The 20,135-nt window shown below is 37.2% G+C and overlaps 1 protein-coding gene across 1 annotated transcript in view; it reads left to right on the top strand.

The window, feature by feature from the left end:
* The window catches only part of SLC2A13 (solute carrier family 2 member 13), a 376,137-nt gene that overhangs the window by 292,397 nt on the left and 63,605 nt on the right, over positions 1-20,135 (top strand). The window contains exon 7 of the mRNA XM_028113233.2: positions 10,245-10,370. Coding sequence (XP_027969034.1) covers positions 10,245-10,370 — 126 coding nt within the window. The remainder of the gene's footprint in view (positions 1-10,244; positions 10,371-20,135) is intronic.

Here is a 20,135-nt window from a genome sequence, read left to right as displayed (position 1 = left end):
GGCTAATTAGGCCCCATTTATCCTCTTTCACACTGTGACCTGGGGTGAGTTCTAAATTCTGGACTTCAAGTTTTCCATTTCAAGAGCACATGATCTCTAAGAAACTACCCAGTTGCAAGATTCTACATGAAGGAAAAAAAAAAGAAATACATATACGCTAACTCTTCATTCTCACAAACTTTAACAGTGTAAAACATTATAATGCTGTGACATCTCACAAGTATTTACTCTTGCATGCTGATTTCAAGGGCAGAAAGTATAAGTGTGCTCTACTCTAAGAAACTAAATTTACAAAAGAAATGAATTAAGAAGGTATTTACAAAAGGACTGTGCTTTATAAAAGGAATTGCTGAATGAATTAAAATGAGGATACCTTCCTATTGATACAAAATACTTCAAATTTCAGACAAATCAGTATGTAGTACCGTTGATAGAGATGGCCCTCCTCTTTGCTTTGTGCACACCTCCATCATAGAATTCCAATGTTCTTTACTGACTCGTTTGCAAAATCGACTGTGAGGTCTGTATCCCAAGGGAAAAGACCATGTTTATCAACTGTTATCTGCAACACCCCATTGTAGGCTGGTTCCTTAAAATATGTTTATTGAATGAGTCAAAGCATGACAGCTCTATAATTCAAGGCATTACTGTAGGTTCATTAGCCTGTTCTGCCCATTTATGGAGAATAATTTTGGGTGGGTGGGTTGAAGTGAATATCTGAGTCATTTTTAGAATGAAATAGAAAGATGGTCAATCTAATTGCCAGAGGGTTCCTTAACCTGAGCGCAGTTTTTAAACTGCTAGAGGCTAAAGTGGACAATTTGCAAACATTCAGTCCACAACCCAAATGAAATTGGTTAGTAATTTTGATAACTCACTTTCAGAAACACCAGCTAGAAGGGCTAATTTCCTTGAAGCCTAAAGAAAAAAGCCGCATTGAGAGAGCGTCCTCTTTTAAATCACATCCTGTGAAATTTCTTAGTGCCAGGACATTATGATATTTAGAGAGAATTTGTGGTAAATAAGTGTGCCCAGAATTCATGCTATTGTTCTTGATTGTGGATACTTTCACTTGGGGAGGTTATATAATAGCTGATGATGCTGCTCTTCTAGAAATTGCTAGGGGAACTGAATGCAGAGCATACTAGACACTCTAAACAGATGGGAAAATATATAATCTAGATAATAAAATTACAGTTAGAACCAAACAGTTCGTTTCTTGCTGGTTGAAGGGAAGGAAGATTTAAGTTTTCAATTTCTGACCTTTTTAGAAAGGGAGAAAAATAAGTGTTACATATTTAGAAAACTGGTCCTGAAACTTTAAAATGTTTCCAATTAAAGTGAAAAAGAGCAGAATAAGAGTCAGCTTAGTGTCTAAGGAAAGAAAGAACGGCCTGTTTTCATTTAAACAATTCTTTACATGTTTCACATGGCACCAGGGGCTTAAGTGAAGGTGCCCTCTTCTCTCTCCTCAGCAAATCTTTAAAAAATTGATTTGGGTTAATTTAGAACATTTTTAGTTTCTACTCTGTGAAGTCGAGTGTGAACTCAGCCCTCTAGAAAATGGTCCATTTGTTTTTAAGTATGTGTCATTAAACCCAATGAGATGGAGCATTAGGGACAGTGTTTGGTCTGACAATGCCTGTCTCTGGCAGGGCCTAGCCTGCGGACAGTCGGCGGTGGCAAATGGTGGCCATGAGGGCCAGCTGCTGGCTCAGGCCCACTTCCGTTGCCTGCAAGGAACTGTGTTCACTCACTTGTTCCTCATGCATGAATTTCACACCCTACTTCGTGCAATAATGGCACTCTGTGTCCCAAGACAGCTACTCTAAACTTTCCCTACCACCCTCTCCTCACTCCTAACTGCCCTGCTGCTTTCAGCAGGTGACTTGGAACCAAATCAACCAGAGAACACCCCGGGGGTGGGGGGGGGCAGGGATGCAGGTCTGGGTTGAAGCCACGACAGCCCGCCTTGCTGTAGCCCTCTGCAGGACTGGGCGTCTGCGTGCGTACTACAAACAAAACTCCAGGACTCCTGCCTTCTTTCTTGGCCAGCGTGTGGATGTCAGGTGACCCCTCTCCCTTATTTGGACTGCGTAAGTAGGGAACTTCTCAGAATTAAAAAAAAAAAAAAATTACCTAAGTGATTGGAGATTATGTTAACAATCTGGGGAGCTGCTGGCACTGACTCCATGAAGCGGGCCATGCCTCACCGCTCCGTGAAAGCTGTTCTGAGGTTGCCAAGGGTCTTCTCGTTAGCTCTGGGCGCTCTCCTAATCTTAATTTATTGATCTGTGATAAATTTTCCTACAATGTTTCCCTTGTTCCTGGCATTTCCTTACCCCTTAACACTAGTCCCTTTATGTTTCTTCCTTTCCTCAGACTGCTGCTTCTTAGTCTTTTCCTTCTCCTCTTGGTCCTTTCTGCTTTGCTCCTCTTCTTGGCAGTGTCCCTTCATGCTGTACACTTTTGCTGCAAAGCATCACCCTTACGTGACCTTTGCTATCACTGACACGCTGAGACTCCATGAACTGTTTCTCCAGTTTGCTTCCCTTCCCTAAGTGCCAGGCCCATACTTGCAACTGCCCAGTTCTCTGGATGTTTCATAAGTACCTCGATCTCAACACCCCTAGAGCTCGATCTTTGGGTTTCCTGTCAAAGCTGCTGTTCTTTTATGTCTCACAATTTAAAAACCTGAGTGTGATCCAGAATGCCTACATTTAAATAGCCACAGGTCCCTCAAGTTTGTCCCCAAAGTGTGTGTGGTTTCCCGCTCTCCATCCTTATCAGCTCTCATCTCAGCTCTTCCATCTGTCTTCTAACACATCCTCCTGCCCCCAGACAGGTGCCACTCCATCCCCTCTACTGCCTTACATCTCACCTGATCAGATCTCTCCCCTATTTAAACTCTGCAGTAGCGTCCCCCTGTCTGTATGATGAAGATCCAACTCCTCACTATGGCACAATCTACCCCTCTTAGCATGGCAATCTTGTCTTGCTATTTCTCCCCAGGTGCCATGGGCTCTCTCCCGTCCATATGAACTGCAGGAGTCGAGGAGGACAAGCTCTTATGCTTTTCCCTGTTGTTTTCTCTGTCTGGACTATTACTTTCCACCTTTATTTTCCTACATATTTCCTTCCAAGACTCACATTTGGCATCACCTCCTCTGTAAAACTTCTTGACCCTAGCAAAATTAGATAGATCACTGTGCTGTCAGAGGCTCACAAAAGACTACCATTATTACTGCCCATCGCATTATTATCTCTAAGGGTTTACGATATGTTTGCCTTCTCTTACTGCACTGTGACCTTCTCAAGGGAGAGATTTTTGTCTTGTATATCTTTTAATCCTAGTGATTTCCATGTTACCTGACAACTGTTCAAGAGATACCTGCTGAGTATGTAAAGTGAAGAATGAATGTCACTTATATTGACAGCAGATTTACTAGTTCTCTCTGCAGTTCCGTTACACAGGTTACACCTTGCTTCGCTATATATTGGTCCATGAGATCACAGGGTTGAGGCTTGCATCAAGCTGTAAATTATTCCCTATAATTCATGTCTCTCTGATCAAATCCATACACAAATGGATTTTGGAACATAAGTCTTAATTCCAAGTATCTGGAACATAGTCCTATTTCTCATCTCTTCCCCTTAGAAAGTGAGGCTAAGAATACAATGGAGTCCTGAGTTAGATGCAAAAGATTCACAGCAGTAAGGCCTGCAGATTAAAAGCAATCACAAGCTCTTGCTCTTTGGTATACTATTAAAGGGGGTGAATTTAACCTATTTCTCAGAGTAGGCTTCTTTCCTTCCATTCCTTTTTAGCATTTACTGGTACTTTAGCCTCTAATTTTTTGTAACTGTCTAATCTTTTATGAATTCTTGGACTGGTTCTCCCATTTTATCTCAGAAAAGTTCACAATAAACTCTCTACAGGGGAGGTAAAAACAAGAGAGCTCAATCTGCCAAGGCTATCTCTTTCAATAGGGCTAAGTATTTTCCTATTATACTACATGAACCTTTGGTTAACATAGTTAAAAACACAAATCTCAGCTTCAACTTTGCAAATATAAAATGGCATGTATGTGCATGTTTGTATATGTACATATGTGTATTTAGGTAAAGAAATGTGTGTATTATACAAACAAACGTACACATTTATATGCAACTTTTCAGTCAGTAAATTGAGAGTGTTTTATGTTATCTGTTATTATCATCACCATTTGAAAACTTATATTAAAAGAGCCTATTTTATGTCTTTGTGATTGTATTTGTATAAACACTGGTGTGTCCCTAAAAATCTCTATAACACACACTCCTGTTATGCATTTCACTAGGCACACTTACCAAATAGGAGCTGCTGATATCTGCATAGTACTCCTAACACTATCTCTTTTATTTATTGAGAACTTGCTGATATTTCAAGGCATAGGGTGGCTAGAGAGTTCCTCGTTAATGTCACAATTTGGATCATAGGGACAACTATAATAGCATTACACTGAGAGATACATTCTTTCATTAGCATTGTACTGTTTTTAAATATAATGGTAAGTTCTTAATAGTGAGCACCTCATAAATATCTTTCCATTATAGAAACCATAATCATAAATATTGCCTCTTCTGAAACTTCTTAGAATTAGAAAACAAAAGTTTAAAAGAAAGTCAGGGTATCCCTTTTAGAAGACATAACATTCTTTGATTTTCTGCTGCTTCGTTGCTGGTATATAGAAATGCAACAGATTTCTCTACATTGATTTTGTATCCTGCTACTCAAAACAGTCTACACATTCAGTGCAATCCCTATCAAAATACCACCAGCATTTTTCACATTGCTAGAACAAAAAATCCTAAAATTTATATGGAACCACAAAAGACCACAAATAGCCAAAGCAATCTTGAAAAGGAAAAGCAAAGCTGGAGGCATCACTGTTCTGGACTTCAAGCTATATTACAAAGCTTTAGTCACCAAGACAGTATGGTATTGGCACAAAAACAGACACACAGATCAGTGGAATAGAATAGAAAACCCAGAAATGGACCCACAACTATATGGTCAACTAATTTTTGACAAAGCAGGGAGGACTATCCAGTGGAAAAAAGACAGTGACTCCAACAAATGGTGTTGGGAAAACTGGACAGCAACATGCAAAAGAATGAAACTGAACCATTTCCTCACACCACACACAAAAAAAACTCAAAATGGATGAAAGACCTAAATGTGAGACAGGAAACCATCAAAATCCTAGAGGAAAACACAGGCAATAACTTCTTTGACCTCAGCCGTAGCAACTTCTTACTAGACATGTTACCACAGGCAAGAGAAACAAAAGCAAAAACGAACTATCGGGACTAAATCAAGATAAAAAGCTTCTGCACAGAGAAGAAAACAATCAACAAAACTAAAAGGCAGCCTATGGAATGGAAGAACATATTTGCAAACAATATATCTGATAAAGGGTTAGTTTCCAAAATCTATAAAGAACTTTTCAAACTGAACACCCAAAAAAACAAATAATCCAGTTAAGAAATGGGCAAAACACATGAACAGACACTTTTCCAAAGAAGACATCCAGATGGCTAAAAGATACATGAAATGATGCTCAACGTCACTCATCATCAGGGAAATACAAATCAAAACCATGATGAGATACCACCTCGCACCTGTCAGAATGGCCAAAATTAACAACACGGGAAACAACAGATGTTGGTGAGGATGAGGAGAAAGGGGAACCCTTTTATACTGCTGGTGGGCATACAAACTCATGCAGCCCCTGTGGAAAACAGTATGGAGGTTTCTCAGGAAGTTAAAAATAGAACTACCTTTCGATCCAGTAATTGCACTACTAGGTATTTACCCCAAAGGATACAAAAATACATATTCAAAGGGGTACATGCACCCCAATGTTCATAGCAGCATTTTCAACAATAGCCAAACTATGGAGAGAGCCCAAATGTCCATCGACTGATGAATGGATAAAGATATGGAAATGTGGTGTATGTGTGTATCTATGTATATGTGTGTGCGTATATATATACACACATACATATGTATGTATATATATGTAATGGAATATTACTCAGCCATCAAAAAGAATGAAATCTTATTCACAATGATGTAGGTGGAGCTAGAGTGTATTATGCTAAGTGAAATAAGTCAGAGAAAGACAAATACCATATGATCTCACTCGTAGAATTTAAGAAAGAAAATAGATGGGGTGCAGGCCGTTAAACATCTGATTCTTGGTTTTGGCTCAGGTCATGATCTCAGGGGTCCTGGGATCGAGCCCTGTGTCATGCTCCACACTCAGTATTGAGTCTGCTTGAGATTCTCTCTCTCCCTCTGCCCCTCCCACTTGTGCTGTCCATAAATACATAAATAAATAAGTTTTTAAAAAAGAAAATTGATGAACATAATGGTGGGGGAGAGGGAAACAAACCATAAGAGACTCTTAAAAATAGAGAACAAACTAAGGGTTGATGGAGGGAGGTGGTTGAGGGATGGGCTTGGTGGCTGATGGGTATTAAGGAGGCACTTGTGATGAGCACTTGGTGTTATATTTAAGTGATGAATTACTGAATTCTCCTAAAACCAATACTGCACAGTATGTTAACTAAAATTTAAATTAAAAAAAAAAAAAGAATAAAGAGGATCTAAAACATCCCCTCCCAAAAGAAAATTAGTGTATTGACTACAAATCATCCAGATCTAACAGACATTTTGAGAATACTTTGCTACCAACAGAATATACAACTCCTTAAGTGCACAAGGAAGTTTCTCCAGGATAGATTATATGCCAGGCCACAAAACAAACCTCAATAAATTTTAAAAGGTCTGAAATCATACGAATTATGTGTTTTCTGATAACAGTGAAGTGAAACTAAAAATCACTAACAAAAAAATTGGGAAATTCATGAATACGTAAAAATTAAATAACACTTCTTAATCCAGTGGGTCAAAGGAGTCACAGGAAAATTAGAAAATTCTTTGAGATGAATGAAAATGAAGACCAAACATACCAAATGTGGGATGTAAGTACAGCAGTGTTCAGAGGGAAATTCATAGTTACAACTTTCTACAGTAAAAAGGAAGAAAGATACCAAATCAAAAAGCTAATCTTCCACCTTAAGACAACAGACGTTAAGAGAAATGAGGAGCAGTAATCAAAAGGGTTGGAAATGGGCTAAGGAGATGGAATGGAAGGAAAGCCCAGATAGAGAAGAAAAACAATTTCTCTTTGTTACTGGAGCAGAGAAAAGTATGATTATTTCTATGTTCGCTGTAAGATTATAAAGTTACCATCTTTACCACTTTCATCTGTTTTCTATGTGAAGGTAGACTTGAGGTGAAGCTGGATATGAAGTGACCAAAAGGATAGAGCATTGGAGATTTGAAGAATAGTCCCCATGTAATGTGGTTGAAAAGTCCTTGTGTGGAGTTGACTACAGAAAATTATTAGGAATATCAGGCCATTGAGGATCCTTTGGAGGCTGGTAGCAGTGTATTCTAGAGAACTACTGAGCTGCCCTCTTGTGTGATTCCCTCAGCTGCATTCGGGTCGGTGGGGAAGGCATAGAAAAGGCAAACATTGATATTCACATATGGCTAGGATTTTTGCTAGTCGGGTGAGATGGAAAGAAATGGGCAAGGAAATTTAGGATGTTGAAATGATAGGCCATGGTACATGAGCTAGATAAGGATGAACCAAAGAAAGTAAAAAACTAATGAATAGGGAGCAAGTAGAGGGGTCAATGAACCAGAGTCACCAGGAGGTCTGACAGACAGCTCCACGAGGGCAGGGAATCTGTTCTGTTTACTAATGTGGCCCAACCCCCAGAATAGTGCCTGGCACATATTTGTATTGAACGAATCACCAGGGCAGAGCTGGGATCATTTATAAGCAAGCTGGAAGAACGGGAGGTTGTGGTCAGAGTCAGATGACTGAATGAGGGATGGAGGAGGCAAAGCATCATCAGTGACACCTTGTAATGTCTGACACACTCGTGTGGTAGGTTCTCCGTAACTCTTAGCCTTCGTCATTACTTTTTTTGGCCTGTTATAGGAATTACTTATTTTTAAAGAAATAGAGTCATTTCTCTACCATTGGATAAGTTGACCTTTCCTAAATAAGTATCATTTAAAGCCATTGGAAAAATCGGGGTTGTTAGATTCTACCTCACATGGGTGGAAGAAACCAACAAAGTGCTAGCAGGAATTCCCTTCCTTTCCAGATTAGCCCTGTCTAGTTGTGAAAGCTGGAAGCTTAAAGTACCTCTAAAGCTTCCTGTTGTTCTGTTTCTTTTGCTTATCACAGGTGTGGACCCTTTTATATTTGCAACACTGCATCACCTCTCTAAAGTATATTGACCTTTTAGTAGGCTTTCAAAGCCCTCTCTTTTGCTTTTAGTACAGGCATACCTCGTTTTCCTGTGCTTCACTTTATTGCATTTCACAGAATAGTGTGTCTTTTACAAATTGAAGGTTTGCAGCAACCGTGCATCAAGCAAGTCTGTCGGCACTATTTTTCCAACAGCATTTGCTCACTTCGTATCTGTCACGTTTTGGTAAATCTCATAATATTTCAAACTTTTTCATTATTATTAGATTTGTTATGGTGATCTATGATCAGTGATTTGACTTGCTAAAAGCTCAGGTGATGGTAGCATTTTTTAGTAATAATGTATTTTTAAATTAAGATATGTACATTGGTATTTTTTTTTTAGATAAAATGCTATAGTACCCACAGTAGACTACAGTATAGAGTAAACATGACTTTTATATGCACCAGGAAACCAAAAAACTCATTTATTGTGGTATTTGCTTTATTGCAGTGGTCTGGAACTGAATCCTCAATATCTCCAAGCTATGCCTCAAGGGGTCTGAAGTCTCATTTAAAATTAAGGATGGCTGTTTGCAAAGGAAAAGTTTACAGAAGGAGGCTGAAATGATAATCTTGTTTTTAAACAATGCCAGTGTTTTCCCAGTTAGCTAAATTAATCAAAGAAGTATTTTGATTTTGAGGATTCACCTCATTTTTGGATGCCTAAAGTCGTACTTACCCTGTTTCTCCCCCACACCCCGTCATATAATTACTTGTACACAGTCAATAATAAGTCTGTGCTGACTGATCTTTAATTGTAGAATAAGCAGTCCTCTGAAATGCCCTGCCCTCTACCTCTTTGCATGGTAAATTTCTTTTATGATCTATGTCAAGTATCTCCTCCCAAACTATCCCCAGCTCTTACGGGCAAATGAACAGGCCTCTGTCCTTAGAGTAGCTCACACTAATTTCTATTACACTGCCATTTATTTATTTGTATATCTGTTCCTGTCCTTGCCTTTTATCTACCCAGGAGCAGGGACTTTGTCCTATTCATCTTAGTGTCTGCAGTGCCCTGTGTGTGCCTGCCATGTTTGAGGTACTCCAGAATTGTCTGGCAAATGAATTTGACAGCAAGAAAACACATTTACAAATACTTTGTAGACTTAGGTTGGAAAACCCTGCCCTCTAAAGGATTTTGCCTCTTTAGAGTTTTCTGCAGTTAGGACACTGCTGTTATGTGAGCAATGATTAATTGATTATGGCTCTGTGATCCAACCAGTAGATGCAATTAACTTAGAGAAAGTTAGCCTTTTTTCCCATACCAACTTATTTTAAATTAAGCCTAGCATATAGTTGGTACTCTGTGTAGATTTGTTAAGAGTACAGATGTCCTCCCAAGATGTTAACATTGACCATTATTGGGGTGGTGATATTTTTGTTTTTAACTTTTTTCTTCAGATGTAATGTTTTCATTCTCTGAATTTTCTATTTCAGTATATATATTGGGAAATATGTTTTCCACTTTTAAAAGATAAGATACAGAATGGAGACAGTTAAGAGAAATAAATGTTTTGGTACAATTTGGAACAACTCCACTGGGTCACATTGGGCCAGTCCATGCTTTGGTAACAAATCTCAGTGGCTTAGAAAAGCAAACGTTGATTTGCTGAGGGACAGCTGGGGATCTTTTACACCCAGTGTCTCAGATCCAAGCATCCCTCCATCTCAAAGTGGCTTCTGCAGTTGCTGTAGCCAGGGGAGAGACAGGTGGGGAGACCTACCAGCTCCCAGCAGCCTCAGCACATGTCCCTTTGCCATGGCTAACATGAGTGCCGTGGCCCCAAGCTTCCTGCAAAGTGTAATGGAAAATGTAGAAGAACATCAGTTGTCTTTAACGTGATATAACTCTTTATTTTACAGTTACTGTAATGAATGTATGTTGGATCCAGACTGCGGTTTCTGCTACAAGATGAACAAATCAACTGTCATTGACTCCTCCTGTGTTCCAGTTAATAAAGCATCTACGAATGAGGCAGCCTGGGGCAGGTATGTCATCCTTTATATACCATAAGAACATAAAATACAATTTCATAATGAGACCTTTTTTTATTATTGATTATATTACCTATGCTATACATTTCATCTATGTGACTTACTTATTTTATAACTGGAAGTTTATACCTTTTAATCCCATTTACCTATTTCCTCCATCCCCCAGCCAACCTCTCCTCAGGCAACCACCAGTCTGTTCTCTGTATTTAAGAATCTGTTTTTTTTTGCTAGTGTGTTCACTTGTTCGTTTTTAAATTCTACATATAAGTGAAATCATGGTATTTGTCTTTCTCTGACTCATATCACTTAGTATAATACCCATGAGGTCCACCCATGTTGTCACAAAAGGCAAGATCTCATTTTTTTTATGTCTGAGTAGTATTCCATTGTCGTCTGTATGCCATATCTTCATCTAATCATCTATTTTGGACACTTGGGTTGCTTCCATATCTTGACTATTGTAAATAACGCTGCAGTAAACATATACGTATATGTATCTATCTTTTCAAATTGGTGTTTTGGTTTTCTTGGGGTAATTACCTTGTAGAGGAATAACTGGATCAACTATTTTAGTTTTTTGAGGAACCTCCATGTTTTTCATAGTGGGCTGCACCAGTTTACATTCCCACCAACAGTGCACAATGGTTCTCTTTTCTCCATGTCTTCATCAACACTTGTTATATCTTATTTTTTTGATACTAGCCATTCTCACAGGTGTGAGGAGCTATTTCATTGTGGTTTTGATTTGCATTTCCCTGATGATTATTGATATTGAGCATCTTTTCATCTGGATGTCTTGTTTGGAAAAATGTCTGTTTAGGTGCTCTGCCCATTTTTTTTTTTAACTTAAGATTGGATTTTGGTATTGAGTTATCTGGATGTGTTCTTTGGAAAAATGTCTGTTTAGGCGCTCTGCCCATTTTTTTTTAACTTCAGATTGGTTTTTAGTATTGAGTTGTGTAAATTCTTTTTATATCTTGGATGTTAACCCTTTATCAGGTATATCATTTGCAGATATCTGCCCCCATTCACTAGATTGCCTTTTTATTTTGTTGATGGTTTCCTTTGCTGTGCAAAAGTTTTTATCCCAGGGATGCAAGCATGGTTCAATATTCATAAACCATTCCTTGTGATACATCACATTCACAAGAAGAAGGATAAAAACCATATGATTATTTCAATAGATGCAGAAAAAACATTTGACAGAATGCATTTGTTTGTGATAAAAACTTTAAACAAAGTGGGTTTAGGAGGAAGCATACCTCAAACTAATAAAGTCTACATATGAAAAACCCAGAGGTAATATCATAGTCAGTGGTGAAAACTGAAAGCTTTTCCTCTAAGATCAGGAACAGGACAAGGATGTTCATTCTCAATACTTTTATTCAACACGGTACTAGAAATCCTAATTGCAGCAGTCAGACAAGAAAAGGAATTAAAAGGCATCCAAATTGGTAATTATTTGCAGATAACACGATACTATATATAGAAACCCTAAAGACTCCAAAGAACTATTAAAACTGATAAATGAATTCAGTAAAGCTGCAGCATACAAAATTAATATGCTGAAATCTATTGCATTTTTATACACTAATAACAAAGTAGCAGAAAGAGAAGAAAACAATTCCATTTACAGTTGCATCAAAAAAATAAAAATAAAAGACCTTAAAATAAATTTAACCAAGGAGATGAAAGACCTGTACTCTGAAAACTGAGACAATGATGAAAGAAATCAAAGAGGACACAGACAAACAGAAAGTTATATCATGCTCATGGAATAAAAGAATTAATACCATTAAAATGTCCATACTATCCAAAGCAATCTACAGATTCATTGCAATCCCTGTCAAAATACCAACTGCATTTTTACAGAACTAGAACAAATAATCCTAAAATTTATATGGAATCACAAAAGACTTCTAAGAGTCAAAGCAGTCTTGAGAAAAAGGAACAAAGCTGAAGGTATCACAATCCCAGATTTCAAAGTATATTACAAAGCTGTAGTAATCACAAGAGTATGGCACAAAAATAGGTACATAGGACAGTGGAACAGAATAGAGTCCAGAAATAAACCCATGCTTTATGGTCGATTAATATATGACAAAGGAGGCAAGAATATACAATGGGGAAAAGAGTCTCTTCAATAAATGGTGTTGGGAAAACTAGACAGCTACATGCAAAAGAATGAAACCGGACCACTTTCATACACCGCACACAATAAACTCAAAATGGATTAAAGACCTAAATGTGAGACCTGAAACCATAAAATAACTAGAAGAAAACATAGGCTGTAATCTGACATCAGCCTTAGCAATATTTATGGATATGTCTCCTCAAGCAAGGGAAACAAAAGCAAAAATAAATTATTGGGACTATGCCAAAATAATAACCTTTTGCACAGCAAAAGAATAAGTCTTATTTTTAAACTTATAGCGTGAATGCCGTTATAGTCAATGACTGCAGTTCTTTTAAATTGTCTTTTAAATGGATTTTCACAACTATATTACTTTGCAGCATATACTGATATAAGGCGGCACTATAAAGCTACACTTGTATGTTTCACAAACTTAGAGTAGAAAGCACTCAAGCCTAGACTTTAGGAAATTCAGGTCCAGACCCAATTCTGTCCTAAGCTATAGAAGGTTGGCTCTTGAGTCAGATGTTACTACATATTTCCAAGGCAATTCTCCCATTGCATATTGTTTAACTACCCCAGTAATTTTCAAACTCTGAAACTTAAGTAAAAGAAAATTTTCAAGTCACAATAAATTGATATCACTTTAAATTCTTTCATGCAACTATTGTTTTCTTTGAGTACATTCCTGGAATTTACTAAAATTAAGCAAAGTAATGATAAAAGTTGGTAATCATTGGCAGTAACCAGTCTGGGAAGCTATAAACTTTTCTCTTTTTGACCGATTACATTGGTTTGTAGTAGGCACATAAATGAAATATTTGTATGAATAAATATTCCCCACATTTATGAACTCCTGTCATATCCATGGACATAGGAAATATGTAAATATTATTTGATACGGTCTTAACCTCTGATGTATCCTAAATTCCCATAAAAAGAATAATATTCTCTCTTTCTGTCTGCCTCATAGAACTGATGAAGGCAACGAAATCTGTTAATTACTTGTATCTCCTAGAAGCTATAAAGTATAATGTATTATTATTAATCATTATGCTGTTATCATTAATCATTTTATTAGGGAATTACTGCAAAGAAGTAGAAGTACATTATATAGTATTTGACTGAAAATCCAGACTACATTTTAAATATACGAATTACAAAGAAATATGTAAAAGAAATGCAATTATTACTTAAAATGAAAACTTGAAAGAGCTTGTTTTAAAAACACCCAGTATATAATTTTCATCAGCCAAGCTTCATTAGTGAGTTAATTGATTAAATATTTCTGGATGTAATGCTTTACAGTTTTAGCCCTTATGATTCTTTTTTCAATAGATGAAAACTGTAAGTTTGCTTGTCTGGAATTATGAATATGTCACAAAATCTGTGTATGTAGTTTCCTGTACTTCACAGAATTAACTTAAAAACATATTAGAAATGTATACTAATGATAAGGGGCACTAAAATTAGGCATTTCTCTCATCCTCAGTAGAAGGTCTAGAGGTCTCAGGCCCCAAAATAGGAATTTTGTTCCTACTGTTGGCAAATAACAGATAATACAACTTTTTAATAGAAATGTATACTACTTCTTTTATGTTAACTTATTCTTACATATTATTTATATATTTAGAGCATTTTGCCTTGAGGTGTACTCACTACTAGAGAAAAGTGAGGCACAGATAATGCCTAGGGAAAAACATGAAGAACTAAACAAAATACACAGAGAACTTCTATGTTTGTAGAATATTCTTAGAATATTTTCAAACTCTTTACCATTCCCCTTCAAAAAAAGACAGTTTTCCTGTCACTCTTCTCTGTGCTGAGTGACAGGCCTCATCTAACTTAGCCACTATGGTTGGTTGCTCTGTGCTAGAAAGAAAGCAAAAAAAAAAAAATGTGTTTGCCATGAGAAATTCCTACAACACATTTTCCATTTATGTGGTAAACTAGCATTCACTATATTTTTGTTGGTTGATAGGTTTTATACAGTTACTTGGAGTAGAATTCTCATGGCAAAATCTACCATTAACCTTGGATTTACATCTGAGATACACTGTTTACAGATATTTCAGGGTCAAGTTTTGGGGAAATTCAGAGCCATATATCCTGATCTCTAACTATAGCTGTTTCCTGAAAAGACACCAGGTGGAATGATAATACCACTCATGATGGAGATAATATAATGATTTTAGTGAACTCTGAATTGTCTCAAAAACTATTTGCTTACATAATCTACTATAATAAATCGGAAACAAAACATTAAGTCAGTTGGCATGCTTTTCTAATATCTGTTGTTAAATTTCAGTAAAAAAGTTTTTTTCTAAAAATCAGTTCTCTACGGGCGCCTGGGTGGCTCAGTTGGTTAAGCGACTGCCTTCGGCTCAGGTCATGATCCTGGAGTCCCGGGATTGAGTCCCGCATCGGGCTCCCTGCTCAGCAGGGAGTCTGCTTCTCCCTCTGATCCTCTTCCCTCTCGTGCTCTCTATCTCTCATTCTCTCTCTCTCAAATAAATAAATAAAATCTTAAAAAAAAAAATCAGTTCTCTAAAGAAGATGCACAATTGGCCAACAAGCACATGAAAAACTGTACATCCCTAATCATTAGGAAATGCAAAACAAAATTATAATGAGACACCACCTCATACCCATTAGGGTGGCCACTATTAAAGATTTATCTATAACAATTGTTGTGGAGGATGTGGAGAAATTGGAAACTGTGTGCACTATTGATGGAAATGTAAGGTGGTGCAGCCACTATGGAAAGAGTGGTGGTTTCACAAAATTTTACAATAGAATTACATATCCTCTAACAATTCCATTTCTGAGTACATATGCTAAAGAATTGAAGGCAAGGTCCTCAAGAAGTATTTGAATGCTTATGGTCATGGCAGCATTATTCATAATAGCCAAAAGATGGAAGCAACCCAAGTGTGAATTGACATATGCATGGATAAAGAAAATGTGGTGTATACATACAGTGATACATTATTCAGACCTAAAGGAATTCTGGCACATAGTACAACCTGGATGAATCTTGAAGACATAATGGTAACTGAAATGAGCCAGTCACAAAAAATACAACACATACCTCACTAATAGGAGATACCTAGAATAGTCAAATTTATAAAGACGGAAGAATGGTCATTGGTGCAGGCAGGCAGAAGTGAAGAATAGGGAGCTGTTCAATGGGTATGGAGTTTCAGTTTTGCAAAATGAAAGGTGTTTTGGAGATTGCTTCATACATAAATGTGAATATACTTAACATCACTAAACTGTACAATTTAAAATGGTTAAAATTTAAAATGTGAATTAAATGCTAAATTTTATGTTCTATGTCTTTAACCACAATTAAAAATAAAAAGGAAAACCCATTAAAAATTATTTAGCATACTTCTAGAAAATAAACTACACTGTGTTGATGGAAAACCTTCTCTCCCTGCCTATCACCCCTTATACCTCCCATGTGCATCCCCTACACATGCAAATACAAGTTTAATGCACAGCTGAATTTGAGGGAAATCCCCAGGTGCCACAAATGAGAGCAAGAATAGTGAACCGCATGGAAACCCAGGAGCCCAGGAGCCACATCAGAAGGGAAGCAGGCCTGAAGAATGAGAAGCTAGTGTTTTAAGTGCTGAGGGAGATAGAGCTCCAGGCTTTCTCTCTGGAGCTATGCAGTGCTATATGGGCTCTGAGTAGGGGCAAGAAAAACTGCCAGGCTGGGCTGGGAAAGCTGTAAACTTCTCTGTTGCCCACTTAGGACCTTGAGTAGAAATAGTGTCACACGTAGGAAAGCAAAGCCAGAAGCCATTACTTTGGGGTAATACGGGTTCTAATGTCACAGTGCCTTTATGATATGGGAACCATAAATTGAGAAATGTGAACACTAAAAAAAAGTGTGTCCCAAACTGGATATAATCCACAGAGCCACTTCAGAAATAAACATGCAGTTGTCAGGACCCAGGACACATGAGACTTGCATGGAAGGCAACGTGGTAAATGTGAGAGCACAGTCAGAAATTATAAACTACATCAATTAATGAGGGAAGGAAGCCGCAAGTATGACAGAATGAGGAATGAATTACCTAAACAACCTTCCATTACAAAAAAGATATGAAGGAGACTTTAAAATATGTTTGAAAGAAATAAAGGAAATAGTATAATTTTGTCAATTATACTGGAAGTTGTACACTTAGGATTTGTGCAATGTGTGTGTGTGTACATACACATGTATAACAGAAGTTATACTTAAGCAAATTTTACTAAAGCTAAAATCTTCAAAAGCTAAAATTCTAGATAAATAACATAAAAGGGGGGTATGAGAACTGTTAGACAAAAGCCCTGTACATTCTTTTGTTTGTTTCCAGAAGGAAATGGAGATTATAATTAGTTTTGCAGCTTGTTAATTATAGGTGTTAAAAATGTGAGTGTAGGTCGCCTGGGTGGCTCAGTCAGTTAAGCTTCTGACTCTTGGTTTTGGCTCAGGTCATGATCTCAGGGACATGGGATCAAGCCCCACATTGGGCTTCACACTAAGGGAGTATCTGCTTGAAGATTCTCTCCCTCTGCCTCTCCCTCCACTCACAGGCACGCATTCCCTCACCGCCAAATAAAATAAATAAATCTTTTTTAAAAATGTAAATGTAATCTCTTAAAAACATGTACTAGTGGAGGGAAAAAGAATAAGAGAGTCAAACTAATAAGGCAGGAAAAGAGGGAAACTATGGAAGAAACAATGGTTAAGAGAAATCAATTAAAAAAATCAAAATGAAATTTAAATGCAATTGTTACAGTAAAAACCTATTAAACATACCTACTAAAAACAAATATCCTTATACTGGATTTCTTTTAAATGCAGTTGTAATGTTGTTTACAAGAGATAATCATAGAAGGGTTGGAAATATAGTGAAAAAAATTAGGTAAGTGCTAAGTCAAGAAGACAAAAATTAGAGATTAGAGAATTCGGAAAACTTATCTAATAAGCTTGATGTAAGTGAAATTATGAACCTAACTTAGAATTTTATTATTTCCAAGCAAATGTTGAATACTTATGAAGATTTACCATATTTAAGCAAAGAATAAACTCAATGAATTTGTATAAATGAATATATATTCTAAAAATTCTAAATAAATCATAGTCGATATTATGCAAAATATCTTTTCTAAACAAAATACAGTAATACTGCAATGCAATATAAAGATATTTATTACCCCTTCTACTTTAGATTGGAAACTTAAAAAAATGACCTTAAAATTAATTAATGGGTTAAGAAGAAATCATAATGGAAAATAGGACATTAAAAGTAATAAATGAAAAAATCCACAAGAAGTTAGAACCAGAACAGAGAATTAGCTTGTAGAGTAAGCAGAGGATGGAAAGATAAGAGAAAGAAAATAATGGAAAACAAAAAAATACCAGAAAAGACCAAAAACCAAAAGTTGATTCTTAGAGAAGACCAATATAATGGGGAAATCGCTGGCATTGCTGGTTGAGGAGAGAGAAGGCACACATGAACCACAAGTAGAATGAATAAGAAGGGCATATAACAACAGATAGTAAAAAAATTTAAAAATCATGAGAACACTACAAATAATATCCAGTGCATTTGAAAACAGATAAAATGGACAGCTTTCGAGAGAAAAAAAAAAAAACCTTCCGAAACCAACTCGACATCTCCGTGAAGCGTAATTTTCATTCCCATTATACAGATGAAGACAGTGATGTGTAGAGGGTCTCAGTGAAGTTCTCCAAGTCAAAAGCCTTTTAGGGGAGCAATAGTTGCGTAGTAGGAAGATGCACATCCTAGAGTCATGTAGATTCTAATTTCAGCCTTGATTATCATTTACCTTGTTTGTAAATGGTGCCTGGACAGTCTGGGACTCTCTCAGCCCCATTTCTCATTTATACAATGGAAATAATACACGTGTTGTGTTGAACAATACGGTTTTTATGAAGATTATGTAAGAGTATATCCGAAGACACTTTTTTTTAAAATTTTATTATGTTATGTTAGTCACCATACAGTACATCATTAGTTTTTGATGTGTGGATCCACGATCCATTGTTTTCGTATAACACCCAGTGCTCCATGCAGTACGTGCCCTCCTTAATACCCATCACCAGGCTAACCCATCCTCCCACCCCCCTCCCCTCTAGAACCCTCCGTTTGTTTCTCAGAGTCCAGAGTCCCTCATAGTTCATCTCTCCCTCCCGTTCCCCCCCTTCATTTTTCCCTTCCTTCTCCTAGTGTCCTCCATGCTCTTCCTCATGTTCCACAAATAAGTGAAACCCTATGACAATTGACTTTCTCTGCGTGACTTATTTCACTTAGCATAATCACCTCCAGTCCCAACCATGTTGATGTAAAAGTTAGGTATTCATCCTTTCTGATGGCTGAGTAATATTCCATTGTATATATGGACCACATCTTCTTTATCCATTCATCTGTTGAAGGGCATCTCGGCTCTTTCCACAGTTTGGCTATTGTGGACATTGCTGCTATGAACATTGGGGTGCATATGGCCCTTCTTTTCACTACATCTGTGTCTTTGGGGTAAATACCCAGGAGTGTAATTGCTGGGTCATAGGGTAGCTCTATTTTTAATTTTTTGAGGCACCTCCACACTGTTTTCCAAAGCGGCTGTACCAGCTTGCATTCCTACCAACAGTGTAAGAGGGTTCCCCTTTCTCCACAACCTCTCCAACCTTTGTTGTTTCTTGCCCTGTCCATTTTTGCCATTCTAACTGGTGTAAGGTGGTATCTCAATGTGGTTTTGATTTGAATTTCCCTGATAGCTAATGATGATGAACATTTTTCATGTCTCTGTTAGCCATTTGTATGTCTTCTTCAGAGAAGTGTCTTTTCATATCTTCTGCCCACTTTTTGACTTATTTGTTTTTTGGGTGTTGAGTTTGAGAAGGTCTTTATAGATCTTGGATACCAGCCTTTTATCTGTAGTGTCATTTGCGAATATCTTCTCCCATTCCGTGGGTAGCCTCTTTGTTTTATTGCCTGTTTCCTTTGCTGTGCAGAAGCTTTTTATCTTGATGAAGTCCCAGAAGTTCATTTTTGCTTTTGTTTCACTAGCTTTTGGAGATGTATCTTGAAAGAAGTTGCTGTGGGCAATGTCAAAGAGGTTACTGCCTATGTTCTCCTCTAGGATTTTGATGGATTCCTGTCTCACATTGAGGTCTTTCATCCACTTTGAGTTTATCTTTGTGAATGGTGTTGGAGAATGGTCGAGTTTCATTCTTCTGCATGTGGCTGTCCTATTTTCCCAGCACCATTTATTGAAGAGACTGTCTTTTTTCCATTGCATGTTTTTTCCTGCTTTGTCAAAGATTGTTTGACCATAGAGTTGAGGGTCCATATCTGGGTTCTCTATTCTGTTCCATTGGTCTATCTGTCTGTTTTTGTGCCAATACCATGCTGTCTTGGTGATCACAGCTTTTGTAATATAGCTTGAAATTGGGCAACATGATGCCCCCAGCTTTTTCTTTTTCAACATTTCCTTGGTGATTCGGGGTCTTTTCTGATTCCATACAAATTTTATTATTGTTTGTTCTAGCACTTTGAAAAATGTCATTGGAATTTTGATCGGAATGGCATTGAATGTATAGA

This window comes from Eumetopias jubatus, unplaced genomic scaffold (genome assembly GCF_037043125.1).
Source record: "Eumetopias jubatus isolate StellerSeaLion01/CBP00866 unplaced genomic scaffold, mEumJub1_p1.0 scaffold_8, whole genome shotgun sequence".
In the NCBI taxonomy this organism is placed as follows: domain Eukaryota; kingdom Metazoa; phylum Chordata; class Mammalia; order Carnivora; family Otariidae; genus Eumetopias; species Eumetopias jubatus.
The sequence above is the reverse complement of the archived record's forward strand: the minus strand, read 5'-3'. Positions and strand labels throughout refer to the sequence as shown.